General features: G+C 40.7%; 1 protein-coding gene across 2 annotated transcripts in view; it reads right to left on the minus strand.

Annotated features, from left to right (window-relative positions):
• Positions 1-21,923, minus strand: part of ARHGEF28 (Rho guanine nucleotide exchange factor 28) — a 305,098-nt gene that overhangs the window by 61,740 nt on the left and 221,435 nt on the right. For both annotated transcript variants that reach the window (XM_078449013.2, XM_060635551.3), the window contains 8 exons: positions 17,485-17,608; positions 17,007-17,139; positions 11,633-11,688; positions 10,288-10,336; positions 7,845-7,989; positions 7,640-7,767; positions 6,043-6,183; positions 3,057-3,304 (listed from right to left, as the gene is read on the minus strand). In XM_078449013.2, coding sequence (XP_078305139.2) covers positions 3,057-3,304; positions 6,043-6,183; positions 7,640-7,767; positions 7,845-7,989; positions 10,288-10,336; positions 11,633-11,688; positions 17,007-17,139; positions 17,485-17,608 — 1,024 coding nt within the window. The remainder of the gene's footprint in view (positions 1-3,056; positions 3,305-6,042; positions 6,184-7,639; positions 7,768-7,844; positions 7,990-10,287; positions 10,337-11,632; positions 11,689-17,006; positions 17,140-17,484; positions 17,609-21,923) is intronic.

The raw sequence follows: 21,923 nt of genomic DNA on the forward strand, positions 1-21,923 counted from the left end.
TAGTACATATGTAATTTATATGTAACACACATGTAATTTATCTAACATTACTGAAATGACAAAATTACAGAAATAGAGATTAGTTGTTGCCAGCAATTAAGGAGGTGGGCGCAGGAGGGAAGTAGGTGTGGCTATAAAGTACTTGTGATGATGGAAATGGTCTGTGACTTGATTGAATCATTGTCAGTATCCTGATTACGATACTATAATTTTGCAAGATGTTAGCATCGGGGAAAAATAATTTAAAAAATTAAATATTTTTTTCAATTGTTTGCATGTTTATTTATTTTTGAAGGAGAGAGAGAGAGAGACAGAGTGCAAGCTGGGGAAGGGCAGAGAGAGGGAGACACAGAATCCGAAGCAGGCTCCAGGCTCTGAGCTGTCAGCACAGAGCCCGACGCGGGGCTCGAACTCACAGACCATGAGATCATGACCTGAGCTGAAGCTGGATGCTTAACCAACTGACCGAGCCACGTAGGCACCCCCAAAATTAAAAAATTTTAAATGCCAAATCTCAGGTCCCACCCCAAACCTATCAAAACAAAACCACTAGGGTGTTGGAACACAGAAGTCTTCATTTTTAACAGGCTTCAGGAGATTCTTAGGTACCTGAGGTTGGCAAACTACAGCTTGATATCAACCATGTTCCTCATACTCATCATTTCGGACCAACACCAACATTTCCACTGACTCAATTAGCATCACATTCCAGTCTAGCCTCCTGAAAAAGGTTCTCCATGGCTAAAAAGTGAGGGATTCCTTTGAAGTCTTCTCTCCCAAATCCCTTAAACAGCTAATGCTTCCTTGGTTCCCACACCCGCATCCCTTGTCTGAGGATGTAGCTAATGTGCTCCCTCGGGAAACAACTTTTTACGGTACTGGGAGGAGACCCCTTGCCACCCCCCACTATGCATGCCAACAACAGAAATGCCAAAGGAGGCTTAAACCCTTTTCTCTGAATAACCAAGAATCTCTCCCCGAAGGAGAAGGGTGCACTTCATCCAAAAGCAGCACACCAGGCTCTTCCTATGTGACAGCCAACTTCCCAAACCTCGTTCCCAATGTCAGTCCTGCTTATACACACAATTAAATAAGAACGGAATGGGTAGAGATATAAAACATGGCAACTACAAACATAAGAACAAAAGTGTTCTAAATGAGAATTTAAAAATACAGCATTTCTATCAAGAAAAGAGATGTAAATAATTTCAAATGACAAAAAAAAAAATCTTGTGCTTCAGTTTTGAACTCACTCAAATTGAAGTTCACAGACACATTTTTACATTTTTACTCAAATTGTCTTGCAAAGGACTTTACAGTCTCTTGGCATTGTATGTTTCAGATGAATTATGAGGCAGGTCTATGACTTTATAGACAATCTGCAAAGCAGATTACTCTTTGATTAAAAACTTGTAGGGGGGGCATGGGTGCTCAGTTGGTTAAGTGTCTGACTTGGTTTCAGCTCAGTTCATGATGTCACGGTTTCCTGAGTTCCAGCCCCACATGTGGCTCTGTGCTAACAGTATAGAGCCTGCTTGGGATTCTCTCTCTCCCTCTCTCTCTCTCTGCCCCTCCCCCAATCATGGTGTCTCTGTCTCTCTCAAAAATAAACAACCATAAATTAAAAAAATAAAATAAAATAAAATAAAATAAAATAAAATAAAATAAAATAAAATAAAATAAAAACTGGTTACTGATGTGGCTTTTACATCCTTAGACATGGAGAAGCAGTTACTGCACAGTTAAGTGGGGTTTTTGTTTTGTGCCTCAAAAGTATCTGTATTTAACTACATTTACATCAATGACCTTAACTCCCCCATTTTTAGTAAATGAACCAACAGCTGAACTCTGTTATTGTGGGCTACAGGGTGAAATGGTTTCAAAATCAGTCTTTTGGAGAAGATGACATTGTGGAATTTATCTAGAGAAAGTCAAATGAAGGTCAGAAAGGATGCATCTCCATGCCTTTCCCCAAGCTCTACAAGGGACGGCAAAACGTGGCACTCAAGTGAATTTCTGGCATTTTGTTCCTAAGGGATCCATTCATTCAATAATATTCATGGTACCAAGCACTGTTCTAGGTGCTGAAATACAGTAGTCATCAAATTGATAAGAATCCCTGCTTTACTGGGACCTAAAACCTAGTGAGGATAAAAAGCTTCTGCAGATGTCACTATGGAGGCCTCAAGAAATCATATCCCTAATTCATTGTTAAAAGAGCAGATTGTGATTTAAGTCCCAGTTATGCTACTTAGGAGATGTGTGAACTTGACTAAGTTATTACTTTCCCCATGCGTCAGTTTTTGTATTTGTACAATGGGGAAGATAAGATTTACCTTATAGAGGTGTGCAGGTAAAGGAGGTAATATACATGGAGGTACCCTCAAAGTGCTTGCCCGATTGTGATCACGGAGGGTAAGCTACTTAACTTCTCTATTAGCAGGTTTTTTCATAGAAAAGCCCTTTCAAAGAGACCAGAAGGCCAAAAGGAATTATCAGTTTTGGTTTTCTTATCTATTAGTAGAGTCACACAAACCATTCTCATGATGCTTCAACCATCCCGAGCACCTAAAACTGTCTCCTTTTAGTGAGATTTGCTGTCTTGTCCCCCAGGCGTGAACACCAAGGCTTTAACGATAACAGATCTTCCTCACTCTTCCTAAGATGAGCCAGCATCTGTCTTGCAGATACTGCCATGACCATCACAGGCTCGGGGGGGGGGGGGGGGGGGGGGGGGGGGAACGTGTTATCATAGATCAAAAAGTCTAAGCAGAATTTTCCTAATAGACTTATTTATGGCTGTGACTCCTGGTGGAGACAGTGACAACGATGATCCCACCAGGTTTGGAGACACACACAAGTCAGTCCCTGGCTGTCAAAGCTCTTGGCTATCAGGCACACAAAGGCATATCCAACAGAAGAAAACCAAGCAATCTCATCTGCCAATAATGGTTTAAAAAAAAAAATCAATTCCAGTTCTTCATAGACTTTCACATTGTGGAAAGTCTGCAAACCTCCAGGTGTCTGACATTAGGGCCTTTAAAAACCTCTCTCACCTGTTGTACCAGAATGTCTCCAATGCGATTGATGATGAAATTTCTGTCATCACCAGCACAGGACTCCTGCCTTCGCTCCTTCATACTAGAAAAGAAATGCCTGTGGATTTCAAGTAACTCATCTAAGCAAGGAAAGATTTTATCCACGGTGCTGTGATCAAGCTGGAGCTCCTCCTTCATCCCTTTCCTGAAGATCTCGGACATGATGAGCAGGGTCTGGATGTGATGCATCTCTGTTTGCATCAGCTCTGAAACACATGCGAAGACACAAGCTTTAATGAGCAAGTGCTCCACCCACTGACATCAGTGGCTAAACACTAAGCGTTATACAAATTAAACAAAACCAAAAAACAAAAAAAGAGGTGACGTTTTGGAACAGTGATATTCCTCCACCATAGAAGTCAGCATTGACTCAACAATTAATGCAAGCTCGAAATACTAAACCATTTTCTTTTTTCCAGATATGTGAAGATGATACACATAAGTGAAGTCCCATACATAAGAATCCCGTTCATCTAAAACTGAGACATAATTAGCTAGCATAATGTAATGAACTAGGCACCTTTAGCTAGGAACCAGGTCTTCCATTCCCCTAAATGCTCTATGAAAATATAACTTAGTTTGCCTGGTTTTTTTCTTTCTTTCTTTTTTGGCTTTTTGGTTTTTGCGTTGAGTAGCAGCACTTCGTTAAATTAAACTGAATTGAAATAATAAGGCTCCTTAATGCATATAACAGTCGTTGGATCTGTTGCCAAAATTCCACTTTCTCCAGGAGAAAATAAAAAGTGTGATGATCAAGGAAGAGAAACCATGGAGAAAATGAAAAGACAGCCCAGAGAATGAGAAAATGTCACATGCTATTTCAAAACCTCCATGGTTGCTGTTCCAACCACCTGGTATGTTTTCTCCCCAGGTCTAACTCCTTCCCCAAGTCCCCCAGCTCTCTTGAAGTATTACTGGTCTCTCAAATCTCCCTGTAGACCCCAACATTTAATGCCCATGTCCCCATGTTCGATATGGCCCACTACTCTGTTTTCTTCTCAGCACTTACCACACACACTCTATTGAGTATTTTACAGATTTTCTGTCCTACACTGTAGTGTCTCCCCCCAACAAGTTCACACGAGAAGAAAATCTGTACATTTTGTTCACGGCTATTTCCCTGGTTTCTAGACTTAATGCCTGGCATACAAGAGGGGCTAATACTGGTGCTAATACTCCCAAGGGCAGGCCTAGGGAGACAGATCAGACTTTTTACGTTGGAGGAACCCATAGACAGAAACTAGGGGGGAGGAATTTCAGATCTTAGCACAGATGAACAGAATTAAAAGGCAATGTCTACGGAAAGAGAGAACTTCTACCAAGTGGAGATGTTCAGGAAAAATGTGTATGATCAGGTTGCACGGCTATGGCAACGATGATGTAAATACCACAAGGAACATGGAAACAATGACCTTGATTTTCACACAGCAATTTTTAATAAAGTGTGCCTGCCAATGACACTATTAAGCTTCTAGGGAAACATCAGTATTGGGATTTCCAGTAAACGGACTGGAAAAAAAAAAAAAAGGCAATGCAAGAAAAATATCTCAAAAGGGACTTGCGTCCAGAGATGAAAAAGATCTATTACAACTCAAGAGTAAAAAGACAAACAAAAAACAAAAAGCCCACTTCAATATGTGCGAAAGATTTGAAAAGATATTTCTCCAAAGATATAGACAGATGACCAATAAGCACATGGAAAGATGTTTGACCTGATTAGCCAGCAGGAACATGCACATCAAAACCAAAATGGGACACCACGTGACACACACTAGGCAAACTGTGATAAAAAGGGTGGGCGATAACAAAGAGTTAGTAAGGATGTGGGGAAAGCAAAATCCTCAGTACCTCACCGGCAGGCATGCCAAACAGTGCAGCTGCTTTGGAAAACAGTCTGGCAGGTCGTCTTAAGGTTAAACATAAAGTTACTACATGATCCAAAAAGTGCAAACGGCCCAAAAGGACCCTCAACTGCTAAAATGACCTTCAAACTGATAATGAAACAAAATGTAGTATATTTACAATGAAATAACATACAGCCATAAAAAGGAATGAAGTATTGATAAACAGTAAGGATGAACCTCAAAAACAATACACTAAGTAAAAGAAACCCATCTGCCCTACATGAAAGTATGTGAAAATTTCCCGTGGTTCTTAAAAGAGAAGTAAAGTCGTATAGGCCACATTTAAGTAAACTTTAAAAGGTATGAGACATAAAATTTGCTTTGTACCAGGTACATACGATGCCTCAGTTAAGCCTCACAACAGTTAGACCTGAATATCATTATCCCCATTTAAAAAGCAATTTTTTTTTATGTTTATTTATTTTGAGGAAAGACAGAGAGAGAGAGACAGAGCTTGAGCATGGGCAGGGTGGAGAGAGAAGGAGACACAGAATCTGAAGCAGGCTCCAGTCTCTGAGCTGTCAGCACAGAGCCGGACGCAGGGCTTGAACTCACAAACTGTGAGATCATGACCTGAGCCAAAGTCAGACGCCTAACCAACTGAGCCACCCAGGCGCCCCACTGTTTTCCCCATTTTAAAGACAGAGAAACTGGGGCCCCTGGGTGGCTCAGTTGGTTAAGCACCAACTTCGGCTCAGGTCACGATCTCACTGTCCGTGGGTTCGGGCCCCGCGTCAGGCTCTGTGCTGACAGCTCAGAGCCTGGAGCCTGTTTCAGATTCTGTGCCTCCCTCTTTCTCTGACCTTCCCCTGTTCATGCTCTCTGTCTCAAAAATAAATAAATGTTTAAAAAAAAATTTTTTTTTTAAAAATAAAGACAGAGAAACTAAGATCCAGGCAAGTTAAATCATTTGTCTGAGATCAAGTAGATAAAAAGAGATAGAACAAGGATTTGAACCCAGGTCCAGGGGACTGCAAATTTCATGGTCTTTCCCCTATACCACAATGCATCAGCCCCAAGAGCATATTTTAAATGCTTACCAAAAATGACATCCTGTCTTTTGATGACATCCTTCCCCTGCTTACTGCAAAACGAGGGATCTACCACCAGGCTCCAAGATTCTGCCTCCAGCTCCTGGGCATCACTGCTGAGGTCACTCCACAGAGAAGAATCCACGACATCTAGGATGTAGGTAGAACAGAGAAGCCAGAAGTGGAGTCACACACAAAACACACAGGAAATAAACCTACTGTCAACACAGTAACAACTAAGCCAAAATACTGTTGATGTGGAGAAGAAACCCCTGAAAACCAAACTGGTGAAAGGGTCCAAGTCAAGGCAGCTCTCATGAAAGCAAAGAATCATTAAAACAGTGATGGTTTATGTATGCAGGGGGAAAAAAAAAAGACATTTAAAGATTCTTTTCTTTGTTTGGGCTTGCTGTACTATAGTTTTATTTTTGGTAACCTTTTGAGTCCATAAAATGATTACAGAATCTTGAACACACAATTTCTTTTGCCCCAGGGAACTCCATACTGTTTACTCATATCTGAATGTTGTCTTTGTTCTTGATGTGGCTTGCTGTCCTTAATATAAACTTGAAAGAAGGGTACATGGGCTCAAGTCCTATGAGTACAGTTTTTGTTTTTTTGGGTTTTTTTGCAGAGCTTGACATCACACACACACACACACACACACACACACACACACACACACACACACACACACGCCTTCCAGGAAAACTAAATCCTACATGCCCAAACAGCACTCCTGAGACAGAGTCCAGCTCAGTCGAGATGAGACAACAATGGATTTAAAGATCCAAGTTCAAAATAAAAGCAAAAGATTCCCTGGGCAGTGTCCACCCCTTTCTCTTGTCACTGCTCTCCTTTCCTTGGGTCCTCCTTCACTGGTTGATATAGCTTGGATACAACAGGCAGTTCACCAGAATAAATCCTATCTTACAAAATATGCTTTAAAACATGCTTTTATTCCTCTAGAAGTAGAGGGTAACAGATAGTGGTAAGTATCTCAGAAATCTAGGTGAGTACCCTCTTAACTGAGTGTGTGTGTGTGTGTGTGTGTGTGTGTGTGTGTATACATATATATATATACATATAAATTTTTATTTATTTTTGAGAGAGAGAGACAGACAGAGCATGAGCAGGGGAGGGGCAGAGAGAGAGAGACAGAATCAGAAGGAGGCTCCAGGCTGTGAACACAGAGCCTGACGGCGGGCTCGAATTCACAAACTGTGAGATCATGACCTAAGCCCAAGTTGGACGCCTAACCGACTGAGCCACCCAGGCACCCCATAACTAAGTATATATTTTTAATGTGTGATCCTGATTCCAATTCATCAGCAGTTCTAGAGCTTTTTAAACAACAACAAGCACAGAATGTATTTCATTCTCTTATCTTTATGACATGTCTATTCAATACATCATTTATACTCAGTCACTACATGGGAGTATCCACTAGGGTTAAATTTTCCTTCTTTTATCAAAAGAACCTATACCAAAAAGACACCATGAAACAGAATTCTTTTTTAAGAAAAAAGAGTGTTTCAATTTTACATCCTTCAGAAAATATTCCACTTGGCAATTCACCACAGAAACAAACGTGTCTTCTCCTCACCTTCCATTAAAAAGGACTCCGTGGAAGGAGAAGAGCCCATAGACTGTAAAAGCTCATCGGAATGAGACCTGCTTCTCCAGTTGTTCCCGTCACTCTCAGACTCCAAGGACAGCCCTGACCTTCTGAAGCTGGAGGAGAGAGAGAGAAGAGTCAGCTCCAATGGTGGCTCTGAGATATTAAGATGAGAAATCACATTAAGCCTTACCTTTCCAAGGTAGTGCCTGGAACACTTCTGGACAATGGATGGACCTGCACTGAAGTTTCTTTTCTCCCCGTGGGCAATCCAATAGGCATGGAGGAAGAAGGGTGCAAGGAGAGACCAGGTTGCGGGATGTCTCGGAATGAAGAATCTAGAAATCAAAATGAGCGCTTCATGTGGTTTTCACAGAGGGCAGTAATTACCAGCAGTCATGTAAAAAGCCAAGAAGCGAAACACTCGAATGGCTGCTTCTAATACATCACATGTCCAGCCTTGAAACCAGTCTTCTTGCCACATCCTGACACCTGCTTCAAATGTCCCTTCCATTTCACACCCTCCTGACACCCATGTGGCAGACCTGCTTTAGCATATCCACTTGGAGACTGGGCGGCTGGGATTACACAAACAAGAAAATGGAATGGGGAAACACTGAGACAGCTTTCCCATAAACTACTGCTTGTACTCCTTAGAGCCAGCTTTAAATAGATCCAAGGTGTTATTAGCACTATTAGAATGCATATTGTATGTATAAACAGTCATACACACACATGGCATGTCAGTGGATTGGAATGATGCTGGGGAGTCTATTCTTTATGGGTGATAACTTCAGGCAAATGAAACCTCCAAGTCAAGCTGAGCTCTTCGCTGTCACGTACTGAATGAAAACCAAAGGGTGCCTCAATGCCTTTCTCGTCAATTCTAAATTGTGACAGGCATATATGGTTTTACATTTGATGTGTACCATACATGACCTCGGAAAACATTTCAGTCTTAACAGTTTCAGAGATATAGCAAACACCTTCTCAAGTAAAGGAGAATGAATACTTATATAGAGCCCCGGAATATCATGAAGGATTTTACACATGTATGATTTGGTTTTATCTTCATGGCTTCCAAGTACAGAGATGGAATTTTTGTCAGTTATAAGATGCTTTATATCTTCTTTTTGAATTTTTTTTCATGTTTATTTATCTTTGAGAGAGACAGAGAGAGACAGTGAGTGAGTGCGGGGGAGGGGCAGAGAGAGAGGGAGACGCAGAATCCGAAGCAGACTCCAGGCTCTGAGCTGTCAGCACAGAGCCCGATGCGGGGCTCAAACCCACAAACTATGAGATCATGACCTGAGCCAAAGTTGGACGCTCAACCAACCGAGCCACCCAGGCGCCCCAAGATGCTTTATATTTTCATGCTTAACCTTATGAAATTGAGAAGAGCCTCACAACTACAACCAAAGGGACTTCTGCCAAAGCAGAGGGTAAGTGATGTCACAGCTGTTACCGTCTGCACCAGCGGCATCTATGTAACATCACATCCAATCTCATGTCATCGTAACTCTGCATATTTTATTGTCCCCTGATTCAGGTGATTTTGGAAACACTGGTCACATTGTTGGAGCATTAAAATGAAAAGTGACCCCAAACTTAAAAATGCCTGTCATGGGCGCCTGGGTGGCTCAGTCGGTTAAGCAGCCGACTTCGGCTCAGGTCATGATCTCGCGGTCGGTGAGTTCGCGCCCCGCGTCGGGCTCTGTGCTGACAGCTCAGAGCCTGGAGCCTGTTTCAGATTCTGTGTCTCCCTCTCTCTGACCCTCCCCCGTTCACGCTCTGTCTCTCTTTGTCTCAAAAATAAATAAACGTTAAAAAAAATTTTCTAAAAAAAAAAAAAAATGCCTGTCATATGGAAAGCAATGCAGTATTTGAGGCAGAACAAATTCCAAAATCTCTCACAATAGATGAAAGGATTTTCCAATTTAGGAGATTATGGTCCCTGGTTCTTGCGTGCAATATAAACTACTTTCAGAGGCTGCTGATTACTTCCAAGAGAAATTGTTTAAATTTAAGCAATAAATTTAAGCAATTAAAGGAAAAAACATAAGCACCAAGACTAGCCCTATGCGAGGAAAATGCCAGCATGCCTTGAAATTTCAGTCATGCTAAAGGAGCTGATAAGATCCCAGCCTCAAGCCCAGCTAATAAGCAGGACCAGGTCACTAGAATAAGGGACATCAGGGACTGTAGACTCCAAACTTGAGTATTCTATCCCTCACCTTGATTCTAAAGTATGTGATAGGTAATTGTATAGGTAAATAGGGGTTACTGCTAGGAAAACCAAGTTATGTACATCTAATGTCATATCTCTCTTTTCCCCCGAGGGTTGTTATTAAATCAATAGCGCATATTACACTACATCATATCTTATAATTGAGACAATATCCTAATAGGTCCCCCCATATAGTCCTCCTTAAAATATCATATAGTACATACAGAACAAAGGTTATTAGGCTGGCATGGAAGTTTATACTGTTCTTGACCTCCTTGTAACTAAATATTACACTAACCATGTGTTAGGAAGGAAGAAGTAATTGGGCAAAGGAAGTAACAAAGGAGCAGGTATTTTACACTGGAATAAAGTATGATATGTATGCAATTGTCATTTCTATGTCACTTACTTCCAAGGGTGGTCTGCAGCTTGTTCTTGTTATGTTTCTCTTGGAATTTCTAATAAAGAACATTGGAAACATGGAAAATAAGATTAAATTCCATTTGACTATAAGAATGTCCACCCATTTATACAGGACTCTTATCTGTATCATTTCTGTTATTTTATTTCAAACCAAGAATTCAAAGCAAAAGACACTAAAAGCAACAAAGAAACATGTTATAATGATGAGACGTGCAATGATGAGTTGTAATGAGGGCGTACCTCATGAACACATCTCATGAATATCCCAGCTTTATTTAACATCTATGGCAACTAGAAATGTCCAACATGTGCGTCCAGCCTGAGGCTGAGAGAGGAATTCCTGTCGGGGCTGCCTTTCTCCCACTTGCTCTTCCTACTCTTGGCTACTCTTCCTGTCTACAGGACACAACACCCCTGGCTGCTGAAACATCATCCTTAACTCTGTGACCTGACGCGACGTGTGTTTCCATTGATCACAGAAGTCAGAGACCCCAAGGTTCCCCCTGAAGTGTCGGCATGCTCACTCGCATTTCTAACAGGACGTTAGAGTGGGAAACAAAGGAAGAGATGGGACAGATGCGCCCGTTCCCTCAAGCCCACTCCCAAACTCAGAGAACATTCCTTTATTCTAGCGGGCCTCACAGCATGGTCCCGGCACAGCAGTACCACCTGGGAACTTGTTAAAAATACAAATTCTCTGGGGCGCCTGGGTGGCTCAGCCAGTTAAGCGGCCGACTTCAGCTCAGGTCATGATCTCGCGGTCCGTGAGTTCAAGCCCCGCGTCAGGCTCTTTGCTGACAGCTCAGAGCCTGGAGCCTGTTTCAGATTCTGTGTCTCCCTCTCTCTGACCCTCCCCCGTTCATGCTCTGTCTCTCTCTGTCTCAAAAATAAATAAACGTAAAAAAAAAAAAAAAAATACAAATTCTCCGACCCCACCTGGACTCTACTGGATCAGCAATTCTGAGAATGGGGCTCAGAGATAGGTCTTCCGGGTGTGATGCTGCTATTTTCTATTTGAGAATTACTGCTCTAGACTTCATACCCTTATGCTTAAGGTCTGCACTCATAAACCGAGCACGTCTCGACAGAAAGGCTAACCCACTTCCACCTTGTGACACAGGTGGCCACATCTGAGCTTTCCCTACTTCCAAAGGGATATAGTTAAGGAAACGACGATGCACTTAGAACGTGTTCTTTTATCACTATAATGATCACTTTAGAAACAAATCTAGACCGTGATAAAAAAAAAAAAAAAAAAAAAAAAAGAACCTAAACAGGTAACAGGAAGCAACAGAGCTATATATGCACATGAAAAACAAATGAGAGATTACCTTGGTACATGGAGGGGCAGCGTCTTTACAGCCCTTGTGTACATTTGCATTACAGTCTGAAAGGGAAGAATGAGTAAGGCCACACTGTGTGTTTGCTGGTTGCGGTAAAAATAGCATATAAAAATATTTAGAAAATATAGGGGAAAAAATAACTAAATCACACGTAGCCCCACCACTTGAGCACAAGCACATGGCTAATATTTTCATTTCCTTGGAGGTATTTTTCCCCTTCTGCCGCAGTCTTACCAATTACAAAACCTGCAATTATACAGGATATACACTCTGTGTCTGCCTGAGAACTCATTGACTACTATACGCCCGACACTGCAATGGATTTCTGACATCCGGCTGGCGGCAAGTGCCAACTCCCACGCCAGGTAAAATGCCTCGCAAAATGAAAGAAGGAAGACTCACAACAGTGCTGAAAATCAAGTCCTGTCAGCCTCCGACAGGAAATCCTGCTAACTACAGGTGGCCAAATTAAAAGAGACAAATTATCAACTCGCTTGTCTTACTCCATAAAACATGTGGCCTCAACCTCGCTAAAAGGCAAGAGTTTGCCTGCCCCTTTCTGCCCGCTGGCTCAGAGACGCAGGGTGTGTTCAGAGAGAGCAGTCTCTGCATGTGGGGACCACTTTCTGCCAGGCCGCTGCCATCCTGCCCTGCCCGCCCGCCCTCCAGCCTCCACACCATCAGCCACCACCTCCTTGCCCACCCCACACACGGTAGACGAGGAGCCTACAGCTTAACACAATCTTTATTAAAAGGATCCTTCCTTGTGGGTAGAAAGTCACATTTAGATCCATCCAAGCCATTCTCGTCAAGTACCTATAACCCACTGAGAAATGAGCCCAGCTTCCTCCGGCTGTAGGTCTGCAGAGGCATTTTAGCCAACACCTCAAAGGCCAATGAGCAGAGGTCAGAATTACCCACATACTGGTCCTGGTGGCAAGTGTGGAAATCAGAGGGCTCTCTCCTCATTCCAAAACAAGTGAGCAAAAGGAAAGGGAAAAAGTAGACAGGATGAGCCCAACAAAAATTTAGACTGAAAACTCACAGGAAAAGTGAGCCACTGAATACCATTAAATCTAGAAACAGAGAGGAAAAACTTAGATACACAAAATAGACATAAAATAGGACCACAGGGCCACGGAGGGAGAACAGAGCAGCACAATAGGCCTGCAAGATGACAGGGGGAAGGAGCTTTGTGAGACAAGAGAGCAGAAATGAGAACGAACTGAGGAGAATCAATTTAACAAAACTATCAAAGCAGCACCAGGAAATTAGACTTGAAAGATTCCCTCCAGAATGTAGAGGAAAAGAGGGGTATAATTATAAAATAGAACATGTCATACAAAAAAGGGAATAGAGATCATACTTCTCCAAGGAAGAAATCAGAAAAATTACATCAGAAGCAACAGTCAAAGCTACAACTTGACAAAAACTTTTATCAAGCTAAAAAAGAACTACAAAAGGCAAATCAAAAGGTCTCACGGTTTCCTAGGAATTAAACGACACCTATTCTACAGACATATTCTGACAACATCTATAGGATTTAAAAATTTAAAGTTCTCAAGCATGTAGGCAGAAAAAGCAGGTCACCAATAAAGAAAGAAGGTCAGACAGGCCCCAAACTTTTCCACTATAATATTTAATGCCCAAAATTCATGGACCAATGTTGACAGGGTACTGGGGGCAAAGGTTTTGGTCTAGGAATTTATTTAGCTACATCAATCCCTTTGTGTGTGAAAGACACAAAGATCTATCTACTTAGATACACAAGGTTTCAGAAAACAGATCACTCCAATGACCCTTTTGAAAAAATATTTATTTATCTGAAACACTACTTAAGACTATTAAAGAGCAGAATAGAAATTAAGGGTTCGAGAAGTGATCGAACTTTATTTTAAAAAAGAAAAAAAAACGAGCAATGGTTTTTTTCACAATGCATTTTTCAATGCATTTCACAATGCATTTTCATTTCACAATGAAATTTGCATTTCACAAATGCATTTTTCACAATGCAGTGAAACCAGCTAAACAAAAAACATCTAAAAACATTTTGAAAGTAGAGACAGAGAACTGAATATAGGTATCAAATTATTCTTGAAACAGAAAGCTATTCTTGAAAGATCATACAACATTAAAATAGCAATTCAATAATTCAGTATACCAATAAGCTCTAACAGAGAAAAGGGTAAATATAAGAGAAATTAGAGAATATTCAATTATAAGCCGTAAAAGTTACCACTAGCAGATATTGAAAGAGCTAGCTTATCTTGCCAAATCCCCAGGTAACATAAAAACCAACAACACATGGCAGGGTCCTGGCCGGCTCTGTGGGTTAAGGGTCCGACTCTTGATTCTGGCTCAGGTCATGATCTCACGATTTGCGGGATCAAGCTCCGCATCAGGCTCTGCACTGACAGCTCGGAGCCTGCTTGGGACTCTCTCTCTCTCTCTCTCTCTCTCTCTGCCCTATCCCAGTTGGAATGCTCTCTCTCTCAAAATAAAACAAACATTTAAAAAACAACATCAACAACACATGGTATAAAAAGCAAAATCAAACATCAAGGAAAACAGCAAAGAACTATAAAAGATAAGTGACAGCTGTAAAATTGAGTAAATAAGAAAAAAAAAAAAAAGCCTTGGTATAAAATACTAGCTCTCAATTCCAGATTACGTCTAAATTAAAGACACATATTCCAAATTAAAAACAAAGAAATGGTAAGGGAAAATTCAAAGAAAAGGAAAGCAAAAGGAATATTAATTTCAGACAAAGTAAAATTCAATGCCCAAAGCATATAATGGCATTAAAAAGGTTATTTTATATTTATCAAAGTCAAATCTTCAACAAAGCTGTGATTTGTGAACTTCTGTGCACCAAATAATGTAATATCTAAACATAAGCAGTGAAATCTATTTATAAACAAAGGAATTTGTGAAAAAGTAGCAACTTAGGCTTTAACAAAAAAGAATACAAACACCAAAATTTTGACTATTATGTTTTGTTTTATATCATATCATGGTTTTCAGATTAGAAATAGTAATCTTCATAATTAAAAACAAAAATACACCCATAAAATAGGATTATTTCCTAATAACAGCAGCTTACACATGTCACAATATTTTGCCCCATGTAAAAAACTTAATAATCAAAGTTTAAACCCCCAACACTCCTCTCCTTAAAAACTGTAAGTCCTAAAACTTTTTAAAAACTGTGGGTTAAAGAGGAAATTTAACACCTACTGATGCTAGAATTTAAGACAATAATCAAAGATGTGGACAGTGTTATATGCAAAAGAATGCCACCTACAACATTATTTGTTGTAAAAAAAATTGGGGAAAAAGTTAAATGTATAGTAAGTTAAGAGTAATCAAACACATTTCATATAAAAACACCAGCATTAACAGCTAACTTTTTTATTATTAGAAAGGACTCCATTAAAATACGAATAGCCATCTTTTCTAGCTGTTAAGATTTTGGATAGTTTTAAATTTCTCCTTAAACCTTGTATCCTTTATGAGTCCTACTGCATTTTTTTTTTAAATAATGACTATTTTAAAAGCTAACTACATCCTCTATGTTTTCAGCCATTTCCATCTTCCACAAAAAGTCTCATGGCCATCCACTTGACCAACTCTGTGTGAACCAACATGTCCTGTGCTACAGAAGTTTACCTTTCAGGGAGCCTGCCCCCCTCCCCCCCCATAAGCATTAACTACACATGAGTACCCAAAGGCTGGGCTTTGTGACAGCTGCTGCAGGGAATACAGAAGAACCACTGTCTGATTAAAGTCCTTGAAGTCTATTTTAGTAGTTAAAAACAGGAGGGTGTACATTACATTAAACGGAAGAGGTAAATAGCTCATACATGTGGTGTGCAAAATTTTCAGACATGGTGGTCAGGGAACACCTCCCAAGATGGGGCAAGAAATCAAGACAGATACAGAGGAGCTGGGGAAACTAAGAGGAGGAAGATCATCATAAGCAAGGGAAAGAGGCAAGAGAACACATGCCAGGTGAGGCCGCTGGCTATAAACTGAGGCTGAGGAAGGAACCACCTATAGGACTATTCAGCACACAGGCAACCAAACACATCTGTCTGGAAAGTGTGGGCTAATCCAGTGAACAAAAAGAGAGAGAAGTCCTTAAGCACAGATGGGCAAGAAGAAAGTGGTGTTTGACCGAGAGGAAGCTGGTAAAAGTATTCAGAGTAAAGGAAGTGAGGGACTGAATGGTATCCAGTTGGGGGACAACAGCAAAGAGGAATCAATGGGTCCAAGGTGTCAACTTCCACCATCAACCCAGAACGAAGGACAGCCTTCTTGCATGTGGATTTTGAAGATGGTTTTTGTCTTGTTGGTCTAGGAGACAAGGGACTCTCAAGGCAATGATGCCCATAGACAGGGTTGCTCTGAGTAACCAGTATGAGCCAAACATAAGGTGGTCAAGAAAGGCCTGAAGAGGTTATCCGAGCACACCCAAAGGAGGTGAAGGGGCAATCCCTGCAGCTGACCTGAGGGAGGAGCACTGCAGGCAGAAGGAAGAGCCAGGAAAGGCCCTCTGGGAACAGCATGCCTGGCAGGCTGAGAGAAGAGCAAAGATGCCAGAGTGGCTGGAACAGAGGGAGGAAGGGGGAGAGGATGACAGGGAAGACCCTGGGGCCTTGCACTAATTTTCAGGGCTTTGGCCTTCCTTGGGGGATGGTAGGAAGCCACACTGGAGGATCTGGAACATAAGGATATGTGCCTTCACACGCTCACTATGGTTCATGTTTTGAGAACAGATGTTTTCCGAACTGCACCATTTGTGGTAGAAACGCAAAGAAACCAATTAGAAAGTGACTGAAATGGTAGCTTTAGACGAGGGTGATACCAGCAGCAGGATGAAAGGTGGCTGGCTTTCATACATATTGTGAAGATCGCCCCAGAGGATTGCTGAAGGACTGGATGTGGAATATGAGAGATGAAGAGGCATAAAGAAAGACCTCAAGAGTTTTTGGCAGGAGCATCTGGCTGCCATGATAGAGCTGCCATGAACTGAGAGGGGCAGCCTGCAGACGGGCCAAGGAACAGAGCAGAGCTCCATTTTGGACCTGCGACATTTGAGAACCTATTTAGACACCCACATAGAGACGTCAAGCAATCAGTGAGATACACGGGTCTGGGGTTCTGGGAGGCTATCACTTGTGGACAAAAAGCACTGACTCTAACCATCACGGGTCACTGCTTGGGTAAGTCATTAAACCGCATGTGCGGTGCTACTATGAAGGATTATGTAAACATGCTTAACAATGGCCCTGTTCAAGGGGAGTTTACTGTCTGGGGAGGCGAAGTACAAAGATGGCACGCACTGGGTCGGAGAACTTACTGGAACACTGGAATGACTCCTTCCCCAGGAGCGTTTTATCACAAACCAAACACTGTAGAACCCCAGAGAATGTTCCAGGGACAAACTGATGTCGGCTCAGTTTCTCTTTGTCTTTGGCGTCCTTGCTTTTTGTCTTCAGATACAGCACCAACAGCCAAGTGGGGAAAAATGAGAAAAGAGAAATGCTGAGAGCCAACGTACTCGTAGAAGCCATACACAGTCTCTACACTTTCTGTCTGAACGTAAATGCCGTTCGTGGAGGAGTGTCGTGACGCCACAATGGAAATGTGCACAGGCTGCATTTGTCTTGCACTTCTAGTGACTTGGACAATATTTCAGAAAAAAACGTAGAGGTCTTTGAATATGTGTACACAAAAGCTAAGATAAGGGATCTTCAAGGGCCAGTGGAAACTATACTAATTGCTGAAAAGTGGAACCAGCTACTCTTTAAACACAAAAGGCACAGAACTTGAGTTACCTTGGATTTATTCCGAGGGCTTGTCATCCTATTCATGAGAAAGCTGAAAGTTCGGCTCACTTTGTATTTTTCAGACTCTGACTTGGCAGGTATAATATATTTATCCCATTCTTCTTGCTGAATTCTACAAAAAAGAATCTGTTATCATGGCTTATCAGAACTTAAAGAGGGAGTAAAAAATAGCATTTATGTACACACGTGTGTATACACGTTTTTCAGGTTTTAAAGGTTACTGTAAAGATAAAGATAGACTCTAATAAAAATATATTTTATAGATGGATAATGGATGTGTGATAAAGCAACTATCTCACCATGATATCAATTATAGAATCTAAGTAGTAGAAATGGGTATTCAGCATACAATTCTTTTAACTTTTCTGTATATTTCTTTTTTTTCTTAATAAAATACTAGAGAAATAAAGGAAACCTTAGACTTACACCTTCACTCTACAAACCCTCAACTCCCTATTTACTATGCAAACAGCAATTTCCTAGGGCACATAAAAGCCAAATAACCAGCAATATGAAACTGGATTTTATTTATTTTTAGAACATAGAGATGATAGTCAGCAAATACACATTTCCTTTGATAATAGAGTTTGAGAAACAGACTGTCTGCCTCTTGGTTCAGTCTCTCCCACTCAACCAGCTATTTGCAATCTGAGACTCCCTGGGTTGTAAAAGAAAGAAGGCTGTGGATAATTCCCCACAATACAAGGCAATCTGAAAATAACGGTATGCTATCTGTGAACACACTGATCATCATTTATTTTCCCCTAATCCATATAATCATTCTTTAGAGGAAAAAAAAAAAGTCCCAGCTATGAGGAGTTCTATTTCCCCTGAAACTTTCTCTGATAGTCTTATACTTCTAATATTATTATAAAGGGGGTGGGAGGAAGAGAATGACTATATTAAAGATCAACCAAGTATTATGTAAAACCAGGTAACACTTCTGTAGAACATTCTGTAACCCAAGTCTCTCCCATCTCCCAAACTTCTCATTCATCCACATTAGTGGGTAACACATTCATCTCTGGGACACACTTTTCAAAAGCTATCATGTTACTGATGATATGTACCAAAATATATGATCACATTTCATGACAATGAATACAATGACAAGTCCTAGGACTTTAGTTTTTCATCTGATTAATGCTAGGCTTAGACTTCCAATTATTTCTAAGGCCCCTTCTCACACTTAAATATATGATGTACTTACCTGACACATATTAAATGAAACTTTGTTATTTATTTATATTAGATACACATTATTAATACAGTTATTTATGTTAGGTAATCAGGAGTTCAAACCTATGAACATGTTTAGAAAAGATGACACATGGCTTCCTAAGTGCCTCTTGGTCCTACAGATCTAAAGGCACAAGCAGGGCAGAGTATGTCGTGCTATTTAAATTCTGTACAATAAGTGCAACTGGGTTTGATACTTAGAGAAAACCGTTGAAAAAGCTAGAAAGCAAAGAGGCAGGATGGAAGTGACGATACCCTAGGACTATGCAGAGTGACAGAAGCAACTTGGACCTTCTTATTTCCTTTCTACTTCCACAACTACCTTCTTAGGTAACTGACCAGTTAACAGATTTATAAATTTCCGTATCTCTCGTTTCTTAAGCATCCTCATTTGCAACACTCATGACAGACTCACTTTTGGAATTCAGGGGAAAAACGCGTTTGAGACCTTAGAAAGAATTATCTCTGGAATACCTCTTGTGACCCCACCAAGTGCCATCCAGTGTCTAAGATAAGAATAATCTGCTGAGGAGACCTCAGTCTCAGAATTAAAGAATGGTAAGGTCAATGTGGATTGTGAGGTCCTCAAGTCCTCCCTTCTACCTACCTCACAGCAGAAACAGAAATCAACTCTCTCAAATAAAAGAACATTCTGTTTATCCAACTCTATTCCCAATTCTCCGTGCTACAGAAGAACCTATCAAAAGCAATGCTTCTGTTTTGATTTAAAACTTTCAAATGCAGGGCACTTGGGTAGCTCAGTCATTATGCATCTAACCTGGGCTCAGGTCACGATCTCATTCATGGTTTGTGAGTTTGAGCCCTGCACTGGATCCTCTGTCTCCCTCTCACTCTGCACCTTCCTCTCCTCCTCATGTGTGCTCTTTCTCTCCCTCTTAAATATAAACATTAAAAAAAAAATTAAAACCTTTAAATGCACCACAATTTCCACATATCCTTTACAAAACTACAAAATGAATATGAAGTCATACCCCTTACTCTTTAAATTCAAAAACTGAGAAGACCTGAGACATGACCAAGTAAACAAACAAAAACCACCTGTAACACTCAGTATTAAAAAACTAAGAAACACGGTCGCCTGGTGGGCTGAGTTCATTAAGTGTCTGACTCTTGATTTCAGCTCAAGTCATGATCTCACGGTCGTTGAGATCGAGCCCCATGTCAGGCTCCGTGCTGACGGCACAGTGTCTGCTTGGAATTCTCTGTCTCCCTCACTCTCTGCTCCTCCCCCGCTCACCTTCTCTCAAAATAAATAACTAAAACAAACAAACATGGCAGAAATGTGAATATCATGGACACATTCCACTATCACATTATGAAAATGAATCACATAGCGTAACCTGTGGGCAAATGTGGAAGTTCTGGCAGATTCCGTGTGTCAACTCAAACTATGTGGTATTCACCTATGTAACAATTAGTTACGTTAGGAAAGAACAGAGAAGGGAAAAGTCCCCAACTGCTTTCATAACATAATTTAAATAGCTTTTCAATTTCTAAGAATCTGGAAAAAAAAAATTAAACTCTTCAAATCCCAGAACAAGATGCCCAACCTCTATTGTTGATTTGATGATCAATAGAATCATCCACAATCAAGTTTTACAAACCCCATTCTTCAGAGGTTCTCATGGCATTACCTTTTCAATAAAGATAATTTTAAGTATCTCAAGAATATGGATCTTCAGTACTTTAATCTTTAAACCTATAATATCTATCTATTTTTCAAAGAACTAAACATCCTAAGTGTTAAAAGGAATTCCCAATATCCAATTGAAAATTGACACAGTGAGACTTCTTTGTGGACATTCAGATGCTCAGATTTTTTTTTTTTTTAATATATAAAGTAGTAAGTGTAACACACTCAAGATAGATGGTGTCAATAAAATAAATGTCATGCCATATAATCATTAACAAGTTGGTACAGCCTGAATTTAATATCACACTGCATGTTTACTAACTGGAATTTAAATAAAAACTTAAAAAACGAATTATATACTCATATTCAGAGTATTAAACTGTATTTGTCAGCTACTATATACACTAACGTTTTGGGAGAATTAAATACTACTATATTTTGTGCATAAAAAAAAAAAAAAGTTGGTACATACAAAGTGTCCACTCCTGCAGAAAAGAGCCTACACATTCTGGAGTGAGCCCCCTTTCAGCCGGCTGCATTCTTTTCCAGAAACTAAGCGATTAACATAAATAAGAGAACTCCAAAGGAGGCGATCCCCTCCAGTAAGTACAACATGACCAAAGCAAAGCATCAGCAATGCTCGAGCATCCAAAAGGTGTTGGGCACAGACTGAGGTCAAAGATCTACTCTACTGGATACATCCGGGGATAGACTGAGAAAGTCAGACGCTTCAGGATGCAGACAGACACAGACTGAAGAAGAAAAACACAGGAGTGACAAAATGAGAAATGAGAAAGGGACCCTCTCCACACATCCCATCCAAGTTAAAGTATTTTACAGACTAATATTTAACCAATTAAGACATTGGCTTTTTCAGTCTTAAACCCCTCTCCTAGTGGAGAAGAAGTATTTTTGAATTAAAAAAAAAAATCTTTACCATCAGTCTATTACTTCTCCAATTATTAAATAGGTGACAGGAGGAAGACTGTCTGTCTCTGTCTCTCTCCAAATAAACATTTAAAAAAAATTAAAATAAAACAAAACATTCCATCTCGATGTATATATTAAAAGGTTCCAGTTTTAGCATTATTGTCACTCAAGTTAAAGCCACTTTCCTCTTTTTTCACCTTGTTTCTTCCAGCCAAACGTTTATGTCGTTTCTGGCACTGGTGTTGCACATAACCCTGGGGCTGTTTCCCCGTGTGACTTACGAGCAGTTACTGAAGGACAAGCAGAACTCGACAATCCCGCCTGCTTGCTGGTCAGCTTCCCAAGCCTGACTCCACCAAAAGCAGCAGCTTAGGGAAAAGGGAAGCTTAGGTTTGCAGCTTTCAGATCTGCCCATCCCTCGGAAAACTGTTAACGCTTATAGGACTTTCTGTATCACTTGTTCTTCCTGTTCCAGAGAGAACCAACCTCTCTCGGCAATAGCCATAAAGACATACGGCAGAGGTGGTTATGCACTTTGTACATGTGACCAACCAGGGGCCTGCTCCCGCAGCAAGTCTGCTGTCAGGGCAGACAGACCTAGGAA

The sequence above is a fragment of the Panthera onca genome, chromosome A1, assembly GCF_046562875.1.
Source record: "Panthera onca isolate mPanOnc1 chromosome A1, mPanOnc1 haplotype 2, whole genome shotgun sequence".
NCBI classification, from domain to species: Eukaryota; Metazoa; Chordata; class Mammalia; order Carnivora; family Felidae; genus Panthera; species Panthera onca.